Source organism: Podarcis cretensis (genome assembly GCF_951804945.1).
Source record: "Podarcis cretensis genome assembly, chromosome: 10".
Classification (NCBI taxonomy): Eukaryota; Metazoa; Chordata; class Lepidosauria; order Squamata; family Lacertidae; genus Podarcis; species Podarcis cretensis.
The window spans coordinates 309,881-336,238 of NC_137179.1; the positions used below are offsets into that span (position 1 = coordinate 309,881).

The following is a 26,358-nucleotide window of genomic DNA, read 5'->3' on the forward strand; positions in this document are numbered from 1 at the left end:
TTTTGAGTGGCTTTTGAGTCCATTGATCATGATATCCTTCTGGAGCAGTTTTCTGAGTTTTCTGAGAATCACTGCTTTATGGTGGTTCCAGTCCTACTTGAACAGCCATTTCCAGAAGGTGATGCTTGGGGAATGTTCTTTAGCCCCATGGAGCCTTCAGTGTGGGGTCCCCATGATTCAATTTTATCTCCTGTGCTGCTTAACATCTACATGAAAGCACTGAATGGGGTCATCTGGAGTTTTAGAGTATGTTGTCAGCAATAAACATAGCTTGGCTTCTCCTTTACAACTGCAGATGTGGCAGTGGAAATGCTGGACCATTGTCTTGCCTTAGGAACGGACTGGATGAGAAGTCCACATCTGATGGAGGCACTGCTAGTAGATGGTTCCCTGGACCGGTTGGATGGGAGGTTGCCTGCTCTTGATGGGGTTACGCTCCCTCTGAAGGAGCGGCTAGGTTACTTGGGGATCCTTCTTTTCCCTTTGGCTGGTGGACAGGCTTAGCTGAACTTTTGTCTACGCCCTGGTAACCTTTAGACCAGATTAATGCAACATGTTATTATACGTGCTGCGGTGTCTGAATACAGTGTGGAAACTTCAGCTGGTGCACAATTTGGTGACCAGGTTGCTCACTGGGACAAGATGGTCTGAGCCTATGACATGGATCCTGGCCTGACTGCACTGGCTGCCAATTAGTGCTGTTTTTGACCTATAAAGCCTTAGATGGCTCAGCTCCCTAATACCTCAAACTGTGGGGGAGGGCATTGTTTTTGTTTGTTACTAGGGCATGTATTTTTGTGTCACTGCCCTGTGATCCTTGGATGAAGGGCGGTATAGGAATTTAATATAGCAAAGCAAAACAAACAAACAACCTGGTGTGTTTGCTACCGCAGATCTGGGCTGCGTCTTCTGGAATTTGAGCACAATGCAGGTATCTAAAGAAAGTGTGAAGTATGTGCTCTGAGCACTCTTTAATAATAATAATAATAATAATAATAATAATAATAATAATTTATGCCCCACCCATCTGGCTGGGCTTCCCCAGCCACTCTGGGCGGCTTCCAACAAAATATTAAAATACCGTAATACATCAAACATTAAAAGCTTCCCTAAACAGGGCTGCCTTCAGATGTCTTCTAAAAGTCTGGTAGTTGTTGTTCTCTTTGACATCTGGTGGGAGGGCGTTCCACAGGGAGGGCACCACTACCGAGAAGGCCCCCTGCCTGCTTCTCTGTAACTTGGCTTCTCGCAGAGAGAGGGAACCGCCAGAAGGCCCTCGGAGCTGGACCTCAGCATCCGGGCAGAATGGTGGGGGTGGAGACGCTCCTTCATATATATACTGGACCGAGACCTTTTCTACAAGTAGGCATTGCTGGCCATCGTTGCCAGGCCTGACTCTGCCCAGCAGGCACACAGGATCACACTGGAAACTGGGAGCCTCCAGGCTGTGAGTCCTCGCCAGCCAGTGGTTGCAGAGGTCTCTGTTTATTCTTGCTTGCGGTGTCTTTTCCCTTTGGACCAGGAGAGCCTATAAGTAGCATCTCTTGGCTTGCTTAGTCCTTGAAATAGAGCTGTGGGCGGTTGGTGGGAAGAGGAGGGCCCAAAATAGTCCTGCAGAGGGAGACACCCTGCAGGTCCCAAGCCCAGCTGCCCATCTATTGCTGGCCTGGGCATCAGCAGCCCTTGGCTTTGGCATCCCAAACCCAAGCAACAGCTTAAGTTATCTTCAGTGGATATTTGAGAACACAGCTGGATTTGCTGTTGTGCGGGTTCCTGTCCCTGAGTCTGGTGTGTAATTAGAGGGGACAAGTTTCCCTGACAAAATCTGGGCCTTGAGTGCCACAGCTGGTGGGATGGCCCGGCTAATCCTGGGATGTGCCGCATCACAAGTGCTTCCTCTGAGTTGTGACTTGTGCAAGACCTCCAGCCGTGCCCCCCCTCCCCCTGCACTGCCTTCTGCCAGAGATGTCCCAGTTGGTGCTGGTTAGTGATGAGCTGTTAGAAGGGCTGAAGCATGGAAAGCAAGGCCAGCATTTGAATTTCAAAGGGCCGGTTTGAGAGCTAAAGCAGCTAATTAAAGAGGGATTATATTCCAAGGAGCTGGCACTGTTGAGCATGAAGACAACTGTTTCTTTAAAGGTTGCCTGGGTGGCAACAGCCTGAGAACCGGGAAAGGCAGGATCTGAAAGGGGACAGAAATGGGAAATAGGTTTGGGTATTCAGGAGGCTGGTGTAGTTTTTACAACCCATGTCTGTAGGGTTCTCAAGTCATTATAGTATAACATAATGAAGAAGCTGGCGTTTCTAAATTATGGAAATCTAGAGAGCGGGAGTGAGCAGTAGAAGGAGGTTTGAGGGTGACAGGGGTGGAATGTACACACTTATAAAAAACTGTGAAAATGCTTTTTTAAATAATGTTTTGAAAAATATATTGAATTAGCCATAGCTCACCGTCACTATCTAGTGTCACATTTGTTTATTGCACTTTACAACACACTTAAACCGTTTTATTTGCAGCTGTAAAGCTGAGTCCAGAGAGACAAACGCAGTATTCATGGTGATTTTCCTGTGTTTTTTGAACTTTACCCAGGTGTGTCTTTTTCCACCTCTGTGGAGGAAGTGTGTGTGGCAAGCAATTGAATTTGTCTTTGGGGGGTGGCAGTGTTTTCCCTAGGCCAGAGCTTTACAAGCTGTGTGTCGTGTGACACGTTAGTGTGTCGGTTGCAGTGTGTAGGTGTGTTGTGCGAACGCTCCCTGGGGCTGCTCCTGGGGCTGAAAAGGGGTTAGTTTAACCTCTGGTTTGATAGTAAAACTGAATTGCTGTGTCATGAAATGACGCATGTCTAAAAAGTGTGTCACCAACATGAAAAGTTTGGGAAGCTCTTCCCGAGGTCTTGTCTCACCAGCCTTGCCGTGCTCAAGGGAGCCAGGCGACGTCAGGGCCTGGGCTCCCACCCAGGCGGAGGGGGCTCCTGAGCTGCCCTCTGCTGATCCAGACTCCTGACTGAGTTTACAGGCTTATTATGGTCTGCCTACTTAAGAGTAAGGGGGAGGCAGCATCAGTGGTGGAATTTGGTTTCTTTCCCATCAGTTAGGGCCTTGTCTTCCTCCTTCCTTGTCTTCTTTCATGTTGAGGGTGGTTGCACCAGGAGTGAAGAAGGGAGAGGCCAGGGAAAATCTTTGGGTCCGAGCCGTGTCTGCTGTGCTCTCTGGCTCTTGGACTCAACAGCTTCTTGCGTGCTCTGGTCCTGCTCATGTCTGAAGCTTCTTGTTTGCCTCCTTGTTTGCAGGGAGTGGAGATGGCCAGGGGCAGATCCTGCAGCGCTTTCCAGAGAAGGACTGGGAGGACAACCCTTTCCCCCAGGGCATTGAACTGGTGAGTAGGGGGGCTGAGGGCGGCTGCGGACCCCACAGCCCGGCATTCCCAGATCTCAGCTCTGTCCTCCCCATCTCACGCCATACAGTGGGTTTAAGGGAAACAGGAGAAGCGGTCGGCACCGGGGCTGCAGCTTCCTTTTTATTTTTATTTTTATTTTTATTTATGCATTTTCCAGAATTTGATATACACAACTTACAGATATTCTACCGTACTTTGCTGTGTATAGCATGCCCCTATGTATAAGACTGTTTTGGGGGACTAAAAGTGAAGAAAAAGGGGGAGATTGCCCAGAGTTGTGGAGCTTTTTTTTTAAGGGGGGGATGCCAATAATCACTCAACCTCCTGCCTGACGCTAGCACTCGCACGCGTCACAACAGCCTCCTAACGTCTGCCCCCTCGCCAGCAGAAGCAGCCTATTGCTCGCCCAATTGCTGCAGCAACATCCAGTCAACACCAACCCTTGCGTCAGACACCAATAACACGCTCCAGACCATCTCTGGCTCGCGCCATCAAACAGTCACATGTCCCTCATAGGCACTACCCATGTATAAGACGACCCTCAAATTTAAACATAATATTTCAATAAAAAACCTAATCTTATACCCGGAAAAGTAGGGTATCTCTTATCTCAAAACTCCCCATTCCATCCCTCTGTGGTTTCCTAGTTGTTCCTAGTTATGCTGCATATCTTCTCACATCAACCACTTTCAGTTTATAACCTAGTTGTTGTTTCTGCTGCTCACATATCTAGTCCTACCTGAAGGTTTATTTGACCACTGTACCTCTTTAAATGTTCTCCAAAGAGATCAAGATAAGAAATGGATAAGGGAGGAGTGGAAATACCTTAGGGCTACATGCAGCTTCCTTTTTGCCTGACCACTGGCCATGCTGGCTGGAGATGAGGAGAGGTGAAGCCCATCAGTGTCTGTCCTTGGAGCTGTACAGACAAAGCCTGTCGCTAGGCTCTTGAAAGCCCTCCTCTTCCTCTTCTTCCTCCTCCTCCTCCTCCTCCTCCTCCTCCTCCTGCCTAATACCAGCCCTGAGCCCCCACTGAGCCTCTTTTTTGGTCCAGAGATGCCTCTCCAGCTTTGCGAATGTTCTTCTCATCATCGTGTCACAAAACCAAAGAGTGGCAGGCCCAAGTCTTATCTGTCCACACCCCCATGGGCTAGCCCACCTGCTTGTCAATCAAATGATTATGACATCAAATGATTGCCATGTGGCTTGTTCCACCCAGCTTCCAAAGTTTGCTCTGAAACCACCCTGGAAGACAACTTCCCCCTGTTTTTAATGCAAACTGTTTGGTGCTCCTGGAGGAAGGGGGCTGGGGCTGGGGCTTGCTTTGCTTCTGGAGCAGAAAGTGTTTTGTCTTGAACTGGAATGGCAAAGCTCTGTTTTAACAGCAGTTCCAATGCGAATCACTTCATACTGCAGTTCCCTCTGCCCACTGGGTGACTGGCAGTGGGAGTGCACTGGGCTCCAGCATACCTTAAGCCTTTTTAGCCACATCAGTTCCTGACCCACACCTGGTGTCACCTGTGACGGCAGGTAGGCCTGGAGCTGAGCCCAAGAGCATTCTCCTCCCCTGCAGTTTCTAGCAACTGGTGTTCAGAACCATTTCTTCCTCTGACTGGAGGGCACGGCATAGCCATTGAGGCGAGTAGCCTTTGGTAGCCCTCTCCTCTTCAATGAATTTGTCTAATCCTCCTTTAAAGCTTTCCAAGTTGGTGGCCATCCCTGCCTGGGGACGTCAGTTTTGCTGGCAGATTTCAAGCCACCTCCTTCAGGGTGCAGAAAATGGAGTGACATTTCATAAATGGTTGACGTTAGCCCCTTACTTCATCTTTATATTTAGTCTCTTGCAGTTCAAGCTAATAGTTTGAAATGTTAGAACTGAGTTTTGAAATAAGGTTTTGAAAATTAAGGAGATGGGAAGCAATGCTAGGACTGAGTGGTTGCGGAAAGGTTACAGATCAGAAGGAGATGAAGCTCCCCTCTTCCTTTAAGCTGAAATCTTTTCTTGCTCCAGTTGATTCACATATATGAGGGAACGGAAGCGGAGTTCTCCCTCAGAGAGACAGGCAGGCTTTCTCCACACCTTTTGGCTTTGTGCTAACCATAACAAGCCAAAAAGCCCCATTATCACTTCATTCACTTTCAGAGCAGGGAGCTCTTTGTCCCCACCATTGTCTTGCCAGCTGGATTTGGTTAGGCCTCTTGGTGGATTATTCCTTCTCTTCCTTACCAACAACATTTTCTGTACTTTAAACACCAACAGAAGGCTTTCACCTTTTTCTCCACCACCCGTGACATGTAGCAGTTCTCTGTACAGTGGTACCTCGGGTTACAAATGCTTCGGGTCACAAACACTTCAGGTTACAAACTCCACTAACCCAGAAGTAGTACCTCGGGTTGCGAACTTTGCGCCAGGATGAGAAGGGAAATCACGCGCTGGTGGCGTGGTGACGGTTTCAGGTTACGAAATACAAATTAAGTTTGTAACCCAAGCTACCACAGTATTTGTGTCCACAATGTTTGCATTTTAGTGACAGTTAGATCATAAGGATTCTGTTCCAGCTGCTGAATTAGGGCAGCTCTTCCTGAGTCTTGTTTCTTGGATGCCAGCTTGTAGGCTGGCTCCTATGAGCTCCCATGGCCACAGTGCTCTTCCACGTTTGCCAGTCTTCCATCCCGAGGCCAGTCGCCTCAAGCCCTTCCTTTCTCTGGCTGCCCCTCCCTGCTGGCTGTGGGCATTGGCAAGAGGGGCCACGGGAAACACTCTCTGCGGCTTGGCTGAACTCAGGAAGCCTTTGTGGCTGCATCTCCAGCCCTGAACGCTCTGTGCCGAGGGGCCTGGGACGGTTTGCCTTCCACAATACTCTGCTGGGTACCGTTTATTTCTGTTGCTGCCCTGATGGAGGGAAGACAGGGAGGAGGGAGGGGTTGCTGGAGGCAGCATGGTGTGTGTGGGGGGGGATTTGCCGTCTTGGGCCAGGCTTGGAAGGGGATGGGCAGATATGGGCTGGTGCCTGTTGCACCTGCAGTGTGCCCCAGAGGGTGGGGCCTGCTGGCCGGTCGGGTGTCACAGCCAGCTGAGGACGCCTGGCGTTGGCCTAACCCAGGAGTGGGGCAGACAGAAAGAGCTTTCTGGGGTGGAAGTCCTCCTGGGAATCTGGGCTTGCCTGTCTGTGGGCAAACCCCTCAGAGCCTTTTTCAGAGTTGCTTCGGGAGCTTCCTTGTGAGTAAGTACTGTGTTTAGGAGACACCCCTGCCCCACCCTCTGCAAGGCCTGTACGGGAAATGGAGAACCTCTGGCCAGGGGCCACGGAGTTTGCATCCTGCCTCTGAAGGTGAACAAAGGGCACAGGCTGGCTTCTCCTCTGCTTCTTGGCTCCAGGAGGCTCTGCTTGGTTGGGGACCAGGGGTCTGGGGCTCCTGCAGGGATGGGGCATCCTGAACCCGCCCCCCCCCCTGCGCTGGGAAGAGAGGCCTGCTCAGCTGCCTCCTTGCCTTTGCTCTTGCAGTTTTGCCAGCCAAGCGGGTGGCAGCTCTTCAGTGAGAGAAACCCCCCGACCTTCTTCATTGCTGTCCTGACCGACATCAACTCTGAGCGGCATTACTGTGCCTGCTTCACTTTCTGGGAGGCGGTTGAGAGCAGCCAGGTAAGAGGCGGGCAGCGGGCTTCCTTGGGTCTTTGCAGCGCTCACAGGGCAGACCTGCCTCCGAGGACGAGCCCCACAAAGCGTGATGGGCAGTGGCACCAGCCTCGTGCAGGCAGCTGCCCTCAGCCAGCCAGACTGCCTGACCCCTTTCTCTCCTGCCAGCTGCAGAACCACCTTAGGAACGAGGAGGAGGGGGAGGTGGCCGCCCTCATCCAGCCAGCCCAGCTCTTCGCCCCTAAGAGTTTGGTGCTCGTCTCCCGCTTGGACCACGCAGAAGTCTTCCGGGTAAGGTTGGGGGGGGGGGAGAGAGCATTGGAGGCCAGAGAAGCCTCTGCCTGGGGGACTCCACCATGGGCCAAGCCCTCTGCTACCCGAGTGGCCGGCCAGGAGCAACTGATGGGAAGGGCCGGCCATTCGGAGTCCTTCCATGTGGAGCCGCCATTTCTTTGCTGTCTTTATAGCTCTGCTCCTAAACGGCACAGAAGGTGAAGCTGCCTCCTGGCCCCTTCTTCTGCCTTGGGGCTGAAGCTCTCATGGGAGGGGGGGGTTCCCTATTTTGAGCAGGTCTCTTCTTGCTTTTGTCCCTGGCCAATGACCCACCAGAATGCCAACTTATCCTGTTTCCCCTGCAGAACTGCCTGGGGCTGGTTTACACCATCTTTGTGGACGGACTGAACACCTCCCTGGAGACTGTCATTGGGAGCCTCCTGACCTGCACCATCCCCATCACAGGAGGTGCCCAGGTGGGTTCCTGATGCCCCCTGGCATTTCCTCTAGGAAAGATGGAGCCCTGTGAGTGCCTGGGATCAGGTCCCCCCCAGGCCCCTCCAGCACCGTGGGCTGATGTGGCCAGGGGTCCTAAGCAGCCGACTGCTGAGCTCCAAGGGGAGGTTAGGTAGCGCTCCCTCGCTTGCTTGGGCTGCCCAGGATGGAGCCTCCTCTCTGCTTGGCGCTCCGTCCTGCTTCTCGTGCATCGCAGGGAGTGATCAGGCGAAAGAGACCTGGCTGGAGAGGGGCAGTGCCTTTCAAGCAGCTTCATGGGGCTGGCTGGGTGAGCTCTTCCCAGGCCCTCAGCCCTCTCCCTGGCAGGGGGGCGGAGACCTCTTCTGATCACAGCTTGTCAGGCGCCCTGTGGGCAGGGAGAGCTTGCACAGCTGGCAGCATGCTGGGAGGATGGTTCTGGCTTTGTGGATCCTGCTCCAAGCTGGCTGGGCAGCCCGTGCCTCTCCTGGCTCTCTTGTGGGGTGCCCCCTTGTGCTCTTGGCTTCTGTGTCCCGCTTGGCGTGCTGCCTCTCCCTCTCGTGTGGCTGTCTGCCTGTCTGCCCGCCCGCTGCCCGCCTGTCCGTCTGCTGCACCGTGTTTCTAATTTTCTGTGCTGTTTCTGTCTGTCTCTATCTCAGCCTGACACGGAGGATGAAGGAGCGGTATGCACAACTTTTCTCTCCTCGGGGCTGCCTCCTTCTGTGGGAGGAGGCGGCGGCGTTTTGGGGGCTGAGGTGGTGCTGCTTCAGTGTGTCCCTCTCTGGAAAGATCAGCGCACAGCTCTCTGTGGCCCTTGGTGTGGGGCAGTGCCTACGAGTTGGGGGGGGCAGGAACTGAGAGAGAACAGAAAAGGAGGGGAGAAGAGCAAGGGTCCTGCCTCGGGGGGGGGGGGGGAGGCTTCATAGGCCAGCCTTGAATGCTGAGTCCACAACCCAGCACCTGCTTCACATGTAGGCTGACACGGTCCTTCTGCAGTGCCTGGACATATGTGCCACCATCTGCCTGTCCTCTTCTCTGTGTCTCTTTGTCCGTCTCTCTTTCTCACTGTCTCCTTGGTGCAAGTGCTCTTCAGCCCAGGCTTTGAGAGCCCCTTCCTGGCAGCGGGCCTGCAGTTGGCCCTGGGGGCAGGCAGCTCCCCTCCCCATGTGCCCCCCTTGGGGAAGGGGTGTCTTGGGGGGGGGCTTCCTGCCAGTCTGCCTTCTGGAGCCCAGGTCTTCTGCTGGCCCGTCCCTGACTGACCGCTGGGGATTGTCTTTGTCTCTTCCAGAGGACAATCTCTCTGGGCGCAGGCGACAGGCAGGTGATTCAGACGCCCATCAACGATTCCCTTCCCATCAGCAACTGCAGCGTGGCTCTGCTCTTCCGACAGCTCGGTGAGACCCTCCTCCGGCCACTTGGGGGGGCGTCCATGTCTCTGGAGAGGTGGTGGGGCTCTGGCTGGGCCTTGGGCGCAGGGCTGGCCCAGCTGGGAGGGGCCTCTCCAACTCCTTCCTTCCTTCCTTCCCTCCCTTCCAGGGATCACCAACGTGCTGTGCCTCTTCTGCGCGGCCCTCACAGAGCACAAGATCCTGTTTCTCTCCAGCAGTTACCAGAGGCTGACGGACGCCTGCCGGGCCCTGCTGGCCCTCCTCTTCCCCCTGAAGTACAGGTGAGCGAAGGGAGCTGCGGGCGCCAGGAGCAGCCGCTGGCTCACCTGCAAGGAGGGTGGGGGAGGGGGGCTCCCTGGAGAGGGTGCCTTTCGTTGCCACGTCTGCCGGCCTGCATGGGTGCTTTCTTGGTTCCAGCTTCACGTACGTCCCCATCCTGCCCGCTCAGCTCTTGGAGGTCCTCACCACGCCAACCCCTTTCATAATTGGCGTGAGCTCCATCTTCCAGGCAGAGACACAGGAGCTGGTGAGTCCCTGAGCTCCGCGGAGGGAAGGAAGGAGGGAAGGAGGACTCTGTGGGAAAGCGGAGGCCAGGCTTGCCAGCAGGGCTGTCATCCCATTCCCCCTTCTTCTCTTGGGAACTTCCCCTTCTCTCTCCCCCCTCGCTCAGAGAGAGTTTCCTCTCCTGGGGTGACAGGTGGGTTTGTCTTGGGTGTCGGAAACGGATTCTCCTCCCGAAGGAGCCCCCTCAGACCCCCAACTCCTCCCTCCTGGGTGCCCCCCGGGGGGGGGGAGGGAGCTGGGCTGGGGCCAAAGGGGTCTCTCGGCAGCCTGGCCTGTGTCCTTTCCCTCTTTGCCCCTTGTGTACTCTGCCATTGCTCTCTGACTTTTCCCAGCTGGATGTGATCATCGCTGACCTGGATGGTGGAACGGTGACTGTCCCCGAGTGCATCCATATCTCTCTGCTGCCTGAGCCGCTTCTCCATCAGACGCGGGAAGCCCTGTCCATGGTGAGTGCCGCCCCTTGGCTCCTGCGCCTCACAAGAGGCCTCAAGACCCTCCGCCTTGGGTTTCATGGCCAGTAGGCAGGTGGGGGTGGGGGTGGGGGTGGGGGTGGTGACAGAGATCCATGGCAGGTGGTCATGTGGGAATCTGTCACTGCCAAGTGGCGTTTGGTAGTGCAGGGGGGGCTGCATCCTGAACCCACAAGGCCGAGAGGCCAAGGACTCGTCAGGGAATGAACTCGCCATCTGAGTGGAGGCTCATGCAGTGAATATTATTAATGATAAATAATGGAATGGAAAAGTGAGAATCTGGTTGCTGGGGGGGGGGTGGAAGGTAAAGTGGAACCCTTCTGGTTTTCTCCACGGAGTGGTGTTTTGGAGGAGAGAAGCTCCCCCCACATTATTTGTAAAAACGGGGTGTGTCTGTATGATTTACACAGAATCATAGAGTTAGAAAGGATCCGAGGGTCAAGCATCCATGAGAGATGACCATCTGTCATGAAGCCTGGGAACTGATTCTCCAAGTAATAGGGAGAGAGAGAAGGAGTGATTCTGCTCTTGGGCTTGCAAGTGGGGGCCCAGGGGAAGGAGGGGTGTGTGGCTGGAGGCTGACCCCCTTCCCAGCTGAGCGGGGCATCCTTACCCTTGTTTCTCTGTGCAGGTCTTGGACCCAGAGTTGGAGATTGCAGACCTGGCCTTCCCCCCATCGCCCACCATCTCTGCATCCTCCCTCAAGATGCAGGTAAGTGGTGCAGGCTGCTTGGGGGGGGGAAGCACCTGGCTTGGCCTGACTCCTCCTCAGAGAAGTTCCCAGTGGCCTCAAGGCACAGAGAGCACTGGAGCTGGCAATCAGCGCCCACAGAGCCATGATAGCCAATTGAGACTGTGTGCAGCAGCGATGAAAAAGGCAGACTCCCTCTGAGGGTTCTGGTCAGCCACTTTGAAACAGGAGGCTGGACTAGATGGGCCCTTGGCTGGATCCAGCAGCAGCAGCAGCAGCAGCAGCAGCAGCAGCAGCAGCAGGCTCTTCTTGTGTTCTTATGGGTGGGGCCTGCAGAGCCCCTTCACTGCCCCACAGGGCAGAGCTGCCACAGCCGGGCACAGCCAGCCAGGGGAAGGCGTGAGCACCCTTTTTGGCGGGGCAGCAGTGGGGGCTGCAGAGCCCACCCCCCTGTCGTCTGGCAGGAGCCACCCTCCTCATCCAGCTCTCCCTTTCCCCTTCCTCCGTCTTGGGCTGCAGGACAAGGAGATCCGGGCCGTCTTCCTTCGCTTATTTGCACAGCTACTCCAGGGCTACCGCTGGTGCCTGCACATCATCCGCATCCACCCGGAGCCAGTCATTCGCTTTCACAAGGTAGCCAAGGCGAGGGCGGAGGAGGGTTGTGATGGGGGGTTTCAGCTTCTGGGGTGGGTTGCACAACATGAATAACAGCTTAAAACCAAAGACAAGTCACAGAAGCCCAGTGGCGCAGGGGTCTTTGCGAGGGCCCACAGAGAGCAGGAGCCCCCCTTCAGGAAGCCTGCTGCCCCCACTCTGCATGCCAGGCTGGCAAACCTTGTCTTTCCGGAGTGTGGACCAGCGCCACGAGGTCGGTCCTAAGCAGCCGGCCTGCTCTGCAGACCATCCCTGTTGCCTTTTGGGCACATGTGGAAGATCCTCTTTCAGTCAGTGTCTCTCCTGGATTTGAAATGGCTTTTGAGATGTGCAGCTGTTCTGCCTGTGTTTTGATTGCATTGTGAAGCAGCTTTGAGATGCTTCCTAGAAAGCGATTCCTCTGCAAGACCCACAAGTGCCTCTTCCTCTCCCTCGGTCTAGGCAGCCTTCCTGGGACAGAGGGGGCTGGTGGAAGACGACTTCCTCCCAAAGGTACTGGAGGGCATGGCCTTTGCTGGCTTTGTGACGGAGAGGGGGCCCCCCTACCGAGACATTGACCTGTTTGACGAGGTGAGGAGTGGCGGCTGGAGGAGATCTCTCCCCGGGCCCTCCGGGGCCACAAGGCCTGGGCCTGCGGGGTGGTCCAGTCACCCCGCCCCCCTCTCCCCCTGCCCTTCCTCTCTCTTAGCTGGTGGCCAATGAGGCGAAGCGGATGCAGGCGGACGAAGGGAGCCGGGCCAGGGTGCTGCGCCACATCAAGGAACTGGCAGAGCACCTGTACAAAAACGTACGTGGGTGTTGCGTGTGCGGATGATGCCCCCAGCTTGGGGTAATTCTGTCCCTTCATCCTGGCACATGGCGGAGCAGGGGGCGGGGGGCCAGCTGGCACCACAGACTTTGCTGCCCCATCCAGCAGCCCCTCTTCTCCCCCACGGCAGCTGAGCAGGGCTCTGCTGCTGCTCCCTGCCCTCCAGCCGGGCTGGATGGAGGCTCTGCGGTTGAGCCCGGGAGGCAGCGCCTCCTTCCGAGCCTCCTTGCTTACCCCCCTCCCTGGCTTGGCTTGCCCAGGAGAACCCGTATCCTGCCGTGACGATGCACAAAGTGCAGAAGCCCACGGAAGGCTGCCACCTGCGCCTGCACCAGCGGCCTTTTCCTCGCCTGGATGAGGGCACCATCCAGTGGATCGTTGACCAGGCAACAGCCAAGCTGCAAACGGCTCCCCCCTTAGTCAAGGCAGAGAAGAAGTGCATGGTGCCGTCTGGGCCCCCCCTGGGTATGTGGAGCGCTCAGAGTCTGGCCCCTGCCTCTAGGTGGTGCTGTGGGCAGGGAAGTCTTGTGGGTCCCTGGACAGGCTTGTCTGCTCCTTGGAGAGCGGTCAGGAGCAGCAGTACCAGCGACCCTCTCTCTGGGCGCCCTGGGGCGGCTGCTCCCTGTGTCTCTGATTTGGAGCATCTTCGGCCAGGGCTCCCAAAGGACCCGTGCTTGTGATCCCCAGAGGAGGTCATGGCAGCCTAATAGGCCTGCGCTTTGGGCCCCACCCTGCTGACCCTCTTCTTCCCTCCCTGAGCCTTGCAGAGCACTGTGGTGCTGTCCGTTGTCCTGCGGAGGCTCCTCTTCCTCCCCCCCCCCCCCCCCCCGTGCAGGGTGTGTCCGGATGCAGCAGGGAAGGGTCCAGCGTCTCCTCTTGGCCTGATGAGCATCTTCCTTCTCCCCCCAGGGGCCATCCTGGACCGCAATGGCATCATCTTGGCCAACAGCGCCCGCCGGCTGGAGGTGGTCAGGAACTGCATCTCCTACGTCTTTGAGAGCAAGATGATGGAGGCCAAGAAGGTGAGCTCCTGGGAGCCTTTCAGCCCCTGTCCCCCAAGAGGGGACTGCCGAGGAGGCAGAATCCAGCTCTTCTGGCCGTCTTCTTCTGCCCACTTACATTGGAGATTGTTTGGAGGCAAAGCAGTTGGCGCTGCTGCTTCTCCACTGATTGGCAGGTTTCCCTTGGGCTCCTCTGCGTGCTGCCAGGCCTCCCCTTGCAGTTGTTGGCAAATGAAAAGCCAGCCCCTCCCTCTCCGTCTCTCGGCTTTCTTGTATGGATGATTTGGAGCCTTGCTCGGGGGGGGGGGGGGTGTTGGTACTGTGTGTGTTCAGAAGGTCCCCGGGCAGCGCAGGGTGGGCCGGCTTTGCCCCTTTGGGCCCCCACCTCAGCGCTGCTCTTGCCGCCCTGCAGCTCCTCCCGGCTGTCCTCCGTGCCATGAAGAGCCGGGCTGCCCGCCACTGCCTGACCCAAGAGCTGAACCTCCACGTGCAGCAGAACCGGGCTGTGCTGGACCACCAGCAGTTTGACTTCATCGTCCGCATGATGAACTGCTGTTTGCAGGTGGGCTGGGCCCCCGGGAGGGAGCGGCCCTGCCTGGGGGGCTCAGGCTCTGTGCTCTCTGGGGTCCCATGCTGACTTCTCCTCCTGTCCGCCTTAGGACTGCAGCGCTTCAGACGAACACGGGGTGGCGGCTGCCCTCTTGCCCTTGGTGACTGCCTTCTGCCGCGTGAGTAGCCCTTGGGCGCGCAGGGCCTGCTGGGGAGAGGGCTTCCTCGGGTCCTGATGGCATGGCATCTTGGCGGGGGGGGGGGGAGCCAGGCTGGCCCAACATGGAGGTGGCTGGGCTGGTGAGGCTGGCATCGGTTCCCACCTGGGCATGGCAGAGAGCTTGTGGCCTTTACGCAGGGTGCCTCCTCTTCTTCCCACCCCAGAAACTGAGCCCAGGGATCACCCAGTTTGCCTACAGCTGTGTGCAGGAGCACCTGGTGTGGACCAACATCCAGTTCTGGGAGGCCATGTTCTACTCTGACGTGCAGAACCACATCCGGGCTCTGTACCTGGAGGGAAACGAGGACGAGGGGGAGAACCACATGGAGAAGGTGAGGAAAGAAGCCGGGGGAAAGGGGGCTTGGGGCGGGGGGGGGGGGATGTGCCCGCATGCTGTGGACAATGCTTTTCCTGATCCTAGGCAAGTGAGGAAGGGCCGCCACAAGAGGAGAAGTCGGCCCTGGAGATTGCGGCTGAGCAGTGTCGCCTGTGGCCCACGGTGAGCCGGGAGAAGCAGCAGGAGCTGATCCAGAAGGAGGAGAGCACGGTCTTCAGCCAGGCCATTCACTACGCCAACCGCATGAGCTACCTGCTCCTGCCCCTCGACACCAGCAAGAACCGGCTCCTGCGCGGCTCCGGCCTGGGCGATGCCGAGAGCGTCAGCAACAGCTTCATCACCAACAGGTAGCCTGCCGAGGGGGGGCAGCAGGAGGGGGAGAGGGGGCGTCCCGGCTGCGGGGAGGGCGGTCTTGGCCCCAGAGGAGCTCAGCCTCCCTTCTGCTCACCAGCATCGCAGGAAGCGTGGCTGACAGCTACGACACGGAGAGCGGCTTTGAGGACGCAGAGAGCTCCGACGTGGCCAACTACGTGGTGCGCTTCATCAACCGCTTTGTGGACAAGGTCTGCACCGAGAGCGGCGTCACCAACGAGCACCTCAAGGGGCTGCATGTCATGATCCCCGGTAGGTGCTGTGCCCCCCACCCTCGGGAGCCGTGTGGTCAGCGGGGGGAGGTGGCATCGCGGGGTCTCCTCTCTCTTCGCCTGTGACCATCTCTCCTCCCTTCCCCCAGACATTGTCCAGATGCACATTGAGACCCTGGATGCCGTGCAGAGGGAAAGCAAGAGGCTCCCCCCAATACAGAAGGTGAGGGTGGTCCCTCCCCCCCGTGGGGGTCCTGAGCGAGAAGGAAGTGTGGGGAGGGGCTGTTCCACTCAGGAGCTGTGGGGTCGGGGCAGGGGGACCCCTTCCCAGTCAGTCCATCCATCTGTCCGTCCGTCCGTCCGCCCAGCCCTGACTCCATCCCCGCTTCCCCTTGGCTTCTTGCAGCCCAAGCTGCTCCGGCCCAGCCTGCTGATGGGCGAAGAGAGCGTGATGGAGGGGCTGCGCGTCTACCTCATGCCGGATGGCAGGGAAGAGGCATCTGGGGGGGCTATGGGGGGACCCCCCCTGCTTCCAGCCGAAGGGGCCATTTTCCTCACCACCTACCGCGTCATCTTCAAGGGCACCCCGACAGATCCACTAGGTGAGAGCCAGACGGGCGGGATATTATTCTGGGGAGGGAGGGAACTCTCTGCTGCTCCTCCTCCTCCTTGGGGGCCTTGCTGAGCTCCCTTCTGGCAGCAGAGCTGCCCAGCTGTGTTTGAGCCCCCTGGACTGACGCTGCCTCTTTCTCGGCTCCTCCCCAGTTGGGGAGCAGGTGGTGGTCCGCTCCTTCCCCATCGCTTCCCTGACCAAAGAGGAGAAGATCACGGTCCAGGCCCAGGCGGACCAGTTCATCACGGAGGGCTGCGCTCAGCTCCAGCTGCGCTCCTGCACGTTCCAGGTGAGCTCTTGGGGGTGAGGGGGGGGAGGCACCTGGGACCCCCTCCTCAGAGGAGGGCAGCCGTGCTCTGAGCTGGGGTCAGCTTGGCCCAGTTCCGCCAGCCCTGACCCCGCCTTGCCTTGGCCCACAGTTGCTGCGCATTGCCTTTGACGAGGAGGTGGCGTCTGAGAGCGCAGAGACCTTCCGGAAGCATCTCAATAAGCTGCGCTACCCCCAGCAGGCCTCCGACACCTTTGCCTTCACCGTGGGCCACCTGAGCAAGGCAGCCCTGCAGCCCAAAGTCAAGGAGAAGAACCCGTCACTCAGGTGCGAGCGGACGCCCAAGGAGCACAGCTCAGGGTTGGGGGAGGGAGACTTGGTGGGGCTGGATGGCGCTCCCTATAGGGCCTCTTGGCTTCAGGCTGTGTCTGGTGAGAGCTGGCCAGTCCCAGCTCCTGCCTGCAGTCCATGTGAGGGTCTCGCTGGTCTCTGGGATGAACACTGCCTCCTTTTTAGTGACCAGCGCTCAGCTGGGGGCAGAAATGCTGCAAGCTCTGCTGGTAGCTGTTGTTTCCTAGGGGCATGTGGGGCCCCTGAGCCGCAGGAGGAGGCAGCAGCGCACCGAGCAGGGGCTGCAGCCGGCCCCCCAGAGGCTCCTCCCTCCCTCCCTCCCTGCTGTTGCTGCTGCCACCACCACACAGCCAACCCCCCCCCCCCGTCCTCTCCAACTCTTGGGAGCCCTTTTGGCTTCTGCTTCTCTGAAGGTGGTAGAGGGTCCGGTGGACATTGCCCCCATGTGGCTCTCCCCAGCCTGTGCTGGCTGGCTGCTGTTCCAGGGCCTGCTTAGGACTGAAAGGAGCAGCTTCCGTCTGCCACACCCAGCTGCCCCCCTTGCCTGTTGGGGCCGCGCTGCCCTTTCTCCTGGCCTCTTCACCCTCTCCTGTCTCCTTGCCCCTCACCCCCCAGCTGCCCCACCTTCCGCCTTGCTCTTCTCCTGCTGCTGTGCTGCCGGCTGGGCCAGGGGTGGGGGGAGGTCCTGAAGGGGTTTCTCTTGCACCCCCGCCAAGCCTGCGCTTGAGCTCACTGGCTGCTCTCACCCTCTTCCTGCTTTAGGACCATCTCCAGGAACCTGGTGAAGAACGCCAAGAGGACGATCGGCCGCCAGTATGTGACGCGCAAGAAGTACACGCCGCCTCCCTGGGAGGCCCGGGGCAACCAGCAGCACTTCCTGGAGGACAATGAGGACGAGATCTCAGGTACGAATGGCCCTTGCCTGGGGGTGGGGAGGGGGGTCCTCTTCCTGAGCTTTGCCCAACCCTGCCTGGCTGCCTGCAGTGTCCGAAGACGTGGACCGCAGCACCTTGACCCCATCCACCACCATCCGGCCCTCGGACAAGATGACCATGAGCCACCTGGTGGAGCGCGCCTGTTGCCGGGACTACCAGCGCCTGGGCCTGGGGACGCTCAGCAACAGCCTGACCCGCTCCAAGAACGAGCCCTTCCGCATCTCCACGGTCAACCGCATGTACGCCATCTGCCGGAGGTGAGCCAGGGCGCCTGGCGGGGGGGGGGGGAGGGGGACACCCAGAACGTAGGCAAGGCGGGGGGGGGGGTGTCTCCATGGGGGGCCTTTGCCAGACACGGCAGGCGAGGCTCCCCAGAAGGCAGCTGGGGGGAGACCTGGGATTCCCCTGGGGGGAAGTGGGGCTGCAAATGAAGAAGAAGAAGAAGAGTTTGGATTTGGTATCCCGCCTTTCACTCCCCTTCAGAAGTCTCAAAGCGGCTAACGTTCTCCTTTCCCTTCCTCCCCCACAACAAACACTCTGTGAGGTGAGTGGGGCTGAGAGACTTCAGAGAAGTGTGACTGGCCCAAGGTCACCCAGCAGCTGCATGTGGAGGAGCGGAGACGTGACCCCGGTTACGAGACTACCCCTCTTAACCACAACACCACACTGGCTCTATGCCAGTTTTGCCTCTTGAAATGGCAGCACGGCGCCTTCTGGGACAGGGGGTCCTGACCCAAAGCGTCTCCACTGGGAGATCACCACCCAGAAGGTTGCAAAGAAGTGTTTTGGTGGACTGCAGCAGCCCCTCTTCCTCTCTAAAATAATACTTAATAATAATAACTTCCTTCCTTCCGTCCATCCCTCTCTCTCCTCCCTGCAGCTACCCTGGGCTGCTCATTGTCCCACAGAGCATCCAAGACAACGCCATCCAGCGGATCTCGCGCTGCTACCGCCAGAACCGCTTCCCGGTGGTCTGCTGGCGGAACTCGCGCACCAAGGCGGTCCTCCTGCGCTCAGGCGGGCTGCATGGGAAGGGCGTGGCGGGCCTCTTCAAGTCCCAGAACGCTCCTGCCACAGGTACAGCTGCCTCCCCCCTCCCCGCCTGGCCTCCCTCCTCCCGAGGAGGCCCTGAGGATGATCCCCTTCCCTGCTGCTCCTTGCAGGCCCCTCTCAGGCCGACTCCACCAGCCTGGAGCAAGAGAAGTACCTGCAGGCCGTCATCAACTCCATGCCTCACTACGCCGACAGCGGCGGCCGCAACACGCTCAGCGGCTTCACCTCGGCCCACATGAGCAGCGCAGGTGAGGGTCTGGGGGGGGGGGCTGCCCTGGGCTGAGAGGCAGCGGCGGCAGGTGGGGTCCTGGGCGCTCAGGGCGGGAGAGAGCTTCCCCTCGGCCACCAGGCCATGGGGCCACAGGCCCAGGTGAGTCTTGTCCATGTGCAGCTGTTGTGTCGCCTCCGCACCATCCTTGCTGGTGAATCAGCGAGGGCCCTTGCCATCTCCACCAGCCCCCCCCCCTCCATTTGTCGTCTGTCTGAGCCATCCTGGAGAGAAGAGCCCCAACCGGCCCTCTGGAGCCAAGCAGCCCTTCCTTGGCTCTGCTGGGAGCATCAGCCTCAGGGCAGGCCAGAGCTGAATTCCGGCTGAGCTGGGAGAGGCCATTGGGCACGTTGTGGGAGGGGCCAGTGCCCCCCCCCCCGTCCCATCCGATTTTGGGTGGGGACGCCCCAGGGAGAGAAGAGGCCTGCAGCTCGGGGGCTGGCTTGCTTTCCCTGGGTGTGGAACGTCCACCTTCTCTTGGTGCTACAGATTCTTCTGAGAAGCGGCAGCCCAAGCTGGGATCTCTTATGAAGCAGGTGATGGGAGGGAAGGACGAAGGGCCGCTTAGCCGCGGAGGTGAGATGCTGCGTGCGGCCCCCGTAGAGTAGCCACAGAAGGGCCGTCTGGCTCCGGGGGGGCTGGGCTGGGCCTTCTCCAAGCAGCCAGCGGACGGAAGGGGGCCTGGTCACCCCAGGGCTGTTGCTCACAGCCGCTGCCTCTGGCTGCCTCCCTCCATCTTGCCTGCCCATCTGTCTTGCCCTCTCCGTTGGGGACAAACATCCATCTGCCATCCATCGCTGCTGCCTCTCTTCCTCCCCCTCTCGCTGAGATGCCTCTCTGTCCTGTCCTCTCTCAGCCCTAGGTCACAGAGGTAGGCTCATTACCCTCTCCAGCCCCAAGAGCCTGGCATCAAAGGGACACCTCTCCCCCCGAGGTACTGTACGGGCACTAACCTCAGGGACGTGGCATTCACACTGCTAACACGCCCCACTGGTGCCCACCCCCCAGGCAGGCAGGCAGTCTAACCCACCCTCTGTGCTAACCCTTCCGCAGCCTCACAGCATGCTCTTCCGCCTGGCTTGGCCTGCCTCTCGGCCCCTCCTAGGTAAGGACGGGCCGGCCGGGGGTGCTGCGTCCGTCTCCAGTGCAGCCCGCCCTGGGTGGGTGTGGCTGGGGCCGTCTTCTCCTGGCCTAGAGCTCCGGCTCCAGGGTCAGCAGACTCCAGGGTCAGCCTGCAGGAGAGAGCGGAGTCTCGGGCGCCACCTGACACCTCCTCCCTTGCAGGCAAGTGGGGCAGCATCCGCGCCAGCGGGCGCATGAGCAGCTATGCTCTCAACATGGAGGTTGGCTCCCGCCTGGCTGGCAAGGAGCTGCTGAGCACACAAGCCAACGGGTCCCCCTCCGAGGCCAGCTTCCTGCGCCAGCATCGCGCCTCCCTCTACATCATTGGAGACAAGTCCCAGCTCCGGGTACGGTTCTCTTGGGCGCCCATCAGAGGGGTGGCGGCTGGGAAGGGGGGCTGTGGGGCCCCTTCCTGATGGCGTCTCTTGGTCCCATCCAGGGTGTGAAGCCGGACCCTTTGCAGCACTGGGAGGTGGTGCCCATCGAGGTCTTTGATGCCCGGCAAGTCAAGACCAGCTTCAAGAAGCTGATGAAGGCCTGTGTGCCAGGCAGCCCCCCCGCCGAGCCCAGCCAGACCTACCTGCGCTCCCTGGAGGAGTCTGAGTGGCTGATCCAGGTCAGTGGCCAGGCGGACGCTCGAGCGAGGAGGCTCTTCTCTCCGGCCTCCTGGTCCCAAAGACTCCAGAGAGGTCAAGGCAGAGGAGGACTTGGGGGGGGGGAGGCCTTTGAGATTCGCCAGATAAGGAACAAAGTCCTCGCTGCTCGTCCATCCGTTTCTGAGGTCAGCAAAGATTTGGCAGGTAGAAACTCCGGGTTCCGGTCACCAGGCCCTGGAGCCGCAAGAAGGCCCTGGCTGCCGCAGGAACCACGTTGTCCGTCCGCAGCCCAGGAGCCCCTTGCCTTGGCCAGGCAGGCAGGGGGCAGGTTCCAGGTTTCCTGCGAGTCAGAACTGGAGTGGCTTAGCAAGTTCAGGAGTTTAGTAAAATTGTTAAAAGAGCAGCAAATTAAAAGCCCCCCCCCCCCCAAAAAGGTCAAGGTATCTGGAAGGTATATATTTCCCAGCGGAGTGGCGGGGAGGCTGGGTGTTGCACAAGAGTGTGGCGTTTCAGCCTGCAGCTGCCAGGAAGGCTCTGGGGGTTTCTGAGGTGGGCCTGCAGGAGGTGGGTCTGCAGGAGCTTTTGCGAGAGATTTGTCCCATTGAAGGTCAGGGGGAGGTTGGCACTTGCTGTGCACCTTTGCTCCAGGTGTGCTGCCTCTGCCACATTCTGGAATCCTGCTTTCCTCCACAGATTCACAAGATCCTGCAGATCTCTGTGCTGGTGGTGGAGCTGCTGGACACGGGCTCCTCTGTGCTGGTCAGCCTGGAGGACGGCTGGGACATCACCACCCAGGTCAGCCTCCTTCCCTCTCCCCCCCCCCCAGCACTTGCCCTGGAGGCCTGCCGTGACCCCCCCCCTCTGCCCCCCAGGTGGTGTCTCTGGTGCAGCTCCTGTCCGACCCCTATTACCGCACCATGGAGGGCTTCCGGCTTCTGGTGGAGAAGGAGTGGCTCTCCTTTGGGCACCGCTTCAGCCACCGAGGGGCACAGACCTTGGCCAGCCAGAGCAGCGGCTTCACGCCCATCTTCCTGCAGTTCCTGGACTGTGTGCATCAGGTGAGGAGAGCAGCCAAGCCCCAGCCCCAAAATGCTTCCAAGGGGGCAACCCCTGGGAGGAGGGGCCCTGTGGCCTCTTCCTGCCCCCTCCCCACTTTCCTGCTGCCTCTCCCCCCACAGATCCACCTGCAGTTCCCCATGGAGTTTGAGTTCAGCCAGTACTACCTGAAGTTCCTCAGCTACCACTCGGTCTCCAGCCGCTTCCGCACTTTCCTGCTGGACTCTGACTACGAGCGGCTGGAGCTGGGTAAGGAGCCGCCGGGGCCCAGGGAGGGGGGACCCTTGTGGCCCCTGGGACAGTGGCAGGAGCCAAAGGCTGTGCTTCCTTGGCAGGGCTGCTGTACGAAGAGAAAGGGGAGCGCAAGGGGCCCCAGCTCTTTCGCTCCATTTGGGACTACCTGGATCGGCTGAACAAGAAGACGCCGGCCTTCTTCAACTACATGTATGCCCCGGAGGACGGGGAGGTGAGCAGCCGTGGGTCGGGGGCAGCGGGGCCTGGCTGGGGGGTGCTGGGACCCACCAGCCACCCCATCAAAGGCTTCCTTGCTGGGGGTCCTGCCTTGGGTGCCGCTGGCGGGTGCCAAGCGTGGCCTTTGGGGCAGTGACTCCTCGGCTCTTTCCTTCCGTTAGGTTTTGCGCCCGTACAGCAACGTCTCAAACCTGAAGGTGTGGGACTACTACACGCAGGAGACCCTGTCGGAAGGACCCTCCTATGACTGGGAGCTGGTGCAGAGCCAGGCGGACCCCGTGGAGGAGGCCACCCAGCCAGACACCAGCGCCCCGCAGAGCCGGCGCAAGATCGTCTGGCCCTGCTATGACAACTGCAGCCGCACCGAGCCAGACGCCATCTCCCGGCTGCTGGAGGTCAGTGGGGGCGAGAAGCAGAGGCGGGAGCCGTGGGCGGGGGGTGCAGTTAGGACAAGGGCAACTGGGGCTGCTTTGCTTCTGGACTCTTCCCCTTCTTGGTCCTTCACGGCCAGCGCTGTTTCTTGGCCACCTGGACTCAAAGCTGGGAGTCACTCGGGGAATCTTGTTTTCTTCAAGGCGGGTTTTCTGTCTTTATGGCTGTAGAGGTGAGCTTGAGAACATACAGCCGTCGTCCATTTTTCCCTGCTGCTCTTGATGCCATAGGAACCCCTTTGCCTTTGCCCCCCAACTGCCCCTTCTCTGTCTCTTGCAGGAGCTGCAGAACCTGGAGATGGAGCTGGGGCAGGTCCCTGAGCGCTGGAAGGACCTCTGGGACAAAGCAAAGGCCTCTCAGCGGTCGGAGGTGCAGGCAGACCCCAGCGGCCGAGTAAGGGCTCTGGGCTGGGGGGCTGAGGGGCTGGGGATCTTTGCCCGCCCTGCGCAGAGCCCTCCTCTGACGGAAGGAGCTTCCTTTGCCCCCAGGTGGCGGCTGGCTCCTTGCTGATGGCCTCCAGCCTGTCGCACCAGCGGCGCTCCTTTGGGGTCTACCTGCAGGAGAGCGGCCGCGGCAGCTCCACCATCAACCTGAGCCTGGACAGCGACAGCAGCAGCGCCTCCACCCCCTCCAGCGGGAAGCAGGGGGGCCGCAGGAGCACCAGCACCCTCTACAGCCAGTTCCAGACGGCGGAGAGCGAGAATCGGTGCGGGACCCGGCCGTTGGGGGGCTGGCGGAGGGAGGCAGGGGGTCTTGGTCTCTGCTTGCCCCTCTTCCCCCGCTGACCCCTCTGCCCTCCGCAGGTCCTACGAGGGGACACTGTACAAGAAAGGAGCCTTCATGAAGCCCTGGAAGCCTCGCTGGTTTGTGCTGGATAAAACCAAGCACCAGGTGGGTGGCTGCAGGCGGGCAAGGGGAATGGGGGGGGGGCTTCTGCTGGGGGGCTCTGACCTTCAGCCCTCCTTCCTTGCAGCTGCGCTATTACGACAGCCGCCTGGACTTGGAGTGCAAAGGCGTCATTGACCTGGCGGAGGTGGAGTCCATCACACCAGGCACCCCCACCATGGGGGCCCCCAAGATGGTGGAAGAGAAGGCTTTCTTTGACGTGAGTGGCTTCTCCCCATGGCTGCCCAAGGGGGGGGGAATCGTTTTGGCCCCTTCCTCGCACAGGGAGGGAGGAAGGCTGGCTGGCTGGTGTTCCAGAGGCAGACCTTTGCGCTCACCCCTTCTCCCCTCGCAGGTGAAGACCACAAAGCGTGTTTACTATTTCTGCGCCCAGGATGTGCAGCTGGCCCAGCAGTGGATCGACCGGATCCAGAGCTGCTTGTCTGACGCCTGAGGCTGCCCTGAGGCTGCCCTTCTAGGCCTCCGCAAGTGAAGCCGGCGCCAGGGCTGGACCAGGACGGGGCAGGACTGGACGAGGTGCTGTGGGGCGCAGAGTAGAGGCCCCCTTGGGACCCCCATCCGACTGCTTGGCAGGGGAGTTGGGGTCCGCCTGCTCCCTCTGCCTAAGAGATGCATTGGCAGGTCAGGTTGGGGGGAGTGACGTGGTCAGCAGGGCCCCCCAAGCAGATGGGTCTGGCCACCATCAGTTTCCCCCATCAGCCTCCACAGGCGGTGGCAGATGTGCCAAACCGCCTTGCTTCCGCCTCCCCAGCCCTACACCAGCTGCCCAGGGGTGCCCCCTGCCAGGGAAGGCAGCGGTGGGGAGATTGGCGACCTGCCAGAGCAGCGGGAGAGAGCAGAAACAGTGTTAGGGCTTCCAGCGCCCCTGTCACGGCTTGGAGGTTTGGAGCCCCTGGGACATTGAGGGGTGGGGTGCGGATTCTGACCCTCCTTGCCTCCCCTTGCAAACCACAAGCTCCCCTGGTACTGCTGAGGCTGCAGTTGGAAAGGGATTCTGTCCTGGGGAGAAGCGCCAAGCGAAGAGGGGGGTTGGCCAGGCTCCCCCCCGGGAGTGGGCGTCTTGCTGCACCCCCAGCTCTTGGTTCCCTCCGTGGCATCCCTGCAGAGGGTTGTGCGCCTGGGGGCTGGCTGCTGGGGGCAGCTCAGCACCTGCAACTGCCCCTCCAATTGTGTGTCCTGCACTGACCCCCCGCCCCCAAAGCAGATCATGCAGCCTGCCAGAGCAGGCAGGGCCTCCTTCCCTGGAGCTCCAGTTTGGCCTGGCAGCCCCCCCCCCACATTTTCAAAGGCAAAGGGGCGCCCTTTCCTGTCCCCGAAGCGCTGTACATAGTCTGGAGCCCCAGCTGCCCCTTTGCCTTCCCCCCTTTTTTATTTGTACAATAAAGGCTGTGGCTGATGTGCATCGGAGGGTTTTGTAACTTCCTTGAGCAGTTGTAGATTACTGAAGTTTCTGTACATTGTGTCAAACCTGCAGAGTTCTTGTATTGTATTGTGCCTAGAGGAAAAAATATATGGAGAGAAAAAAAACTAATGGAATTTAATAATAAAAAAGAAATACACAACATGTTGATTGTTGCGTGTCTCATGCAGCACTTGAGCAGGAGGCTTGTCCTGGCAGAGGAAAGCCAGCCGAGTGGGGGGACTGGTTGCGTTCAGGGCGGCATCAAGGCTCCTTGGCAGGGCGGGGGGCTGCCTGCTATCCTGAAAGAAGCTTCTCCTTAAGCTGCCAAGCCTGACGCAGTTGCCAACATTCCATGTTTGGATTAAGGCGGTGGGGCAACTTCAGGCGTTTCTGGAGCACACGGATTATCTCAATTCATTTCCATCTGGTGTCAGAGCTGGTTTGGGGATTGAGATGGCCAGCACTGCCTGATGGAGGACCTTTAGCAGGAAAGAGGCGCCAGGGCCACCCTGCCTCACCTGCTCCCTCTCTCGGAGGCTTTCAAAGGGAACCTCTCACCTAGATGAAGCTGTAAGGCTTGTGGGGGGAGGGGGTCCTCAGTGTGCTGTTGCTGCCCAGCTCCGTTTCCCCCTTACATCTGATTGAGTAAAGGCTGGGAAAGACCAGGACCAGTTCCTGGATATACAGTTGGACTGGATGAGAGCCGGTCAGCTGAGACTGAAGCCTTGGCGGACAGAGGCTTGTGGGACTGTGGTTGGGGGGTGCTTGGATGCCAGTTGGCTGCCCTGAAGGAACAGCTATGTCCTTGACTCATTGTCATGGCTTAGGTGGCCTCTGTGGCAAGGCGTGCTTTTTATCAGCCATTCCTTAATAACAGTTGACCACTATCGTTCATGCACTGTTAACCTCAGGCCTGGATCACTGCTGCCTGCTCTGCCCTTGGCCCTGACCCAGATGCTTCAGCTGGCTGCTCAGGGATGAGAACGCCACCAACCTGAGACCGGCACTGGCTTCCCATCTGCTAGCGGGTCAAGTTCTTGCACTCTTGGTGTCCAAAGCCCTGAATAACATAGACCAGGGTGGTCCAACTTCTCAGACCAAGTGGACTGCAAGGGTACCTGGACACTGACCCCATGGGCCACATGATGGAATTAAATTTCCATATCATAAATTAAAAGTGTTTGCAATATAGTTAAACTGCACAAATAATATATTTAATTGAATCTATACAAGTAAATATACAATGAATAGATTTAAAATATGTATTAAACAAAATTTAATACACAAACAGATGTTTGCACTTTTGTTAACGCAGCCACTGAGTCCTTGTCAGGATAAAAACATAGGGTATAAATAAGTTCTTCCTGTTGTTTTAGCCAGAATCTCTTTTCTTGTCACCTGAATCCTTGGTTTCTGATCTTCCCTCTGGCACTTCCTCCCATCTTCCCACAAATATGGAGATTGCTCTTCAGGCTAAACATGTGACTCAGTATTGTCCACTCTGCCTGGCAGTGGCTGGGGGAGAGGGGGGGTCCTGGGGAAGAGGCGGGTCTTTCCATCGCTGCCTTCCCACCCTCCCCTTTCAGCTGGAGAGGCTCCTGGGGACTGAGCTGGGGGAACCCTCTGTGTGCAAAGAAGGGGCTTGGCTACCACCTTATGGCGCCCCTCCACCTGGAACTGAGCCCGATTCAGCAGCATCTGGTGATGTGGGTGCTCAGGCACTGAGCCTTCCTGTGAGAAAGGGTGGGTGTCCTGGGTGGGATTTGTGAGATGCTGGAGTGGACATGACTCACATTTGAACACAAACGTCGAATCACAGTTCCTGCGTCTCTCAAAC

General features: G+C 58.7%; 1 protein-coding gene across 4 annotated transcripts in view; it reads left to right on the forward strand.

The window, feature by feature from the left end:
- SBF1 (SET binding factor 1) overlaps window positions 1–24,683 on the forward strand; it is a 49,718-nt gene extending 25,035 nt beyond the window's left edge. Inside the window, exons 2-43 of one of the 4 annotated variants that reach the window (XM_079992122.1) lie at window positions 3,291–3,376; window positions 6,904–7,041; window positions 7,204–7,326; window positions 7,674–7,784; window positions 8,442–8,465; window positions 9,071–9,176; window positions 9,319–9,451; window positions 9,588–9,696; window positions 10,067–10,180; window positions 10,836–10,916; window positions 11,415–11,528; window positions 11,991–12,119; window positions 12,238–12,336; window positions 12,618–12,822; window positions 13,267–13,379; window positions 13,771–13,920; window positions 14,018–14,086; window positions 14,292–14,459; window positions 14,549–14,811; window positions 14,916–15,088; window positions 15,198–15,271; window positions 15,455–15,650; window positions 15,814–15,950; window positions 16,081–16,256; window positions 17,043–17,185; window positions 17,265–17,472; window positions 18,096–18,292; window positions 18,379–18,516; window positions 19,026–19,112; window positions 19,393–19,470; window positions 19,821–20,005; window positions 20,098–20,274; window positions 20,948–21,049; window positions 21,127–21,312; window positions 21,433–21,559; window positions 21,646–21,776; window positions 21,943–22,176; window positions 22,493–22,606; window positions 22,702–22,919; window positions 23,017–23,104; window positions 23,187–23,318; window positions 23,454–24,683. In XM_079992122.1, coding sequence (XP_079848248.1) covers window positions 3,291–3,376; window positions 6,904–7,041; window positions 7,204–7,326; window positions 7,674–7,784; window positions 8,442–8,465; window positions 9,071–9,176; window positions 9,319–9,451; window positions 9,588–9,696; window positions 10,067–10,180; window positions 10,836–10,916; window positions 11,415–11,528; window positions 11,991–12,119; window positions 12,238–12,336; window positions 12,618–12,822; window positions 13,267–13,379; window positions 13,771–13,920; window positions 14,018–14,086; window positions 14,292–14,459; window positions 14,549–14,811; window positions 14,916–15,088; window positions 15,198–15,271; window positions 15,455–15,650; window positions 15,814–15,950; window positions 16,081–16,256; window positions 17,043–17,185; window positions 17,265–17,472; window positions 18,096–18,292; window positions 18,379–18,516; window positions 19,026–19,112; window positions 19,393–19,470; window positions 19,821–20,005; window positions 20,098–20,274; window positions 20,948–21,049; window positions 21,127–21,312; window positions 21,433–21,559; window positions 21,646–21,776; window positions 21,943–22,176; window positions 22,493–22,606; window positions 22,702–22,919; window positions 23,017–23,104; window positions 23,187–23,318; window positions 23,454–23,552 — 5,735 coding nt within the window. In that variant the 3' untranslated portion in view covers window positions 23,553–24,683. Of the gene's footprint in view, window positions 1–3,290; window positions 3,377–6,903; window positions 7,042–7,203; window positions 7,327–7,673; window positions 7,785–8,441; window positions 8,466–9,070; window positions 9,177–9,318; window positions 9,452–9,587; window positions 9,697–10,066; window positions 10,181–10,835; window positions 10,917–11,414; window positions 11,529–11,990; window positions 12,120–12,237; window positions 12,337–12,617; window positions 12,823–13,266; window positions 13,380–13,770; window positions 13,921–14,017; window positions 14,087–14,291; window positions 14,460–14,548; window positions 14,812–14,915; window positions 15,089–15,197; window positions 15,272–15,454; window positions 15,651–15,813; window positions 15,951–16,080; window positions 16,257–17,042; window positions 17,186–17,264; window positions 17,473–18,095; window positions 18,293–18,378; window positions 18,517–19,025; window positions 19,113–19,392; window positions 19,471–19,820; window positions 20,006–20,097; window positions 20,275–20,947; window positions 21,050–21,126; window positions 21,313–21,432; window positions 21,560–21,645; window positions 21,777–21,942; window positions 22,177–22,492; window positions 22,607–22,701; window positions 22,920–23,016; window positions 23,105–23,186; window positions 23,361–23,395 lie in introns of all 4 variants that reach the window. The other 3 variants (XM_079992121.1, XM_079992123.1, XM_079992124.1) reach the window with 3 other exon arrangements.
- The last annotated feature ends 1,675 nt before the right edge of the window (window positions 24,684–26,358 follow it).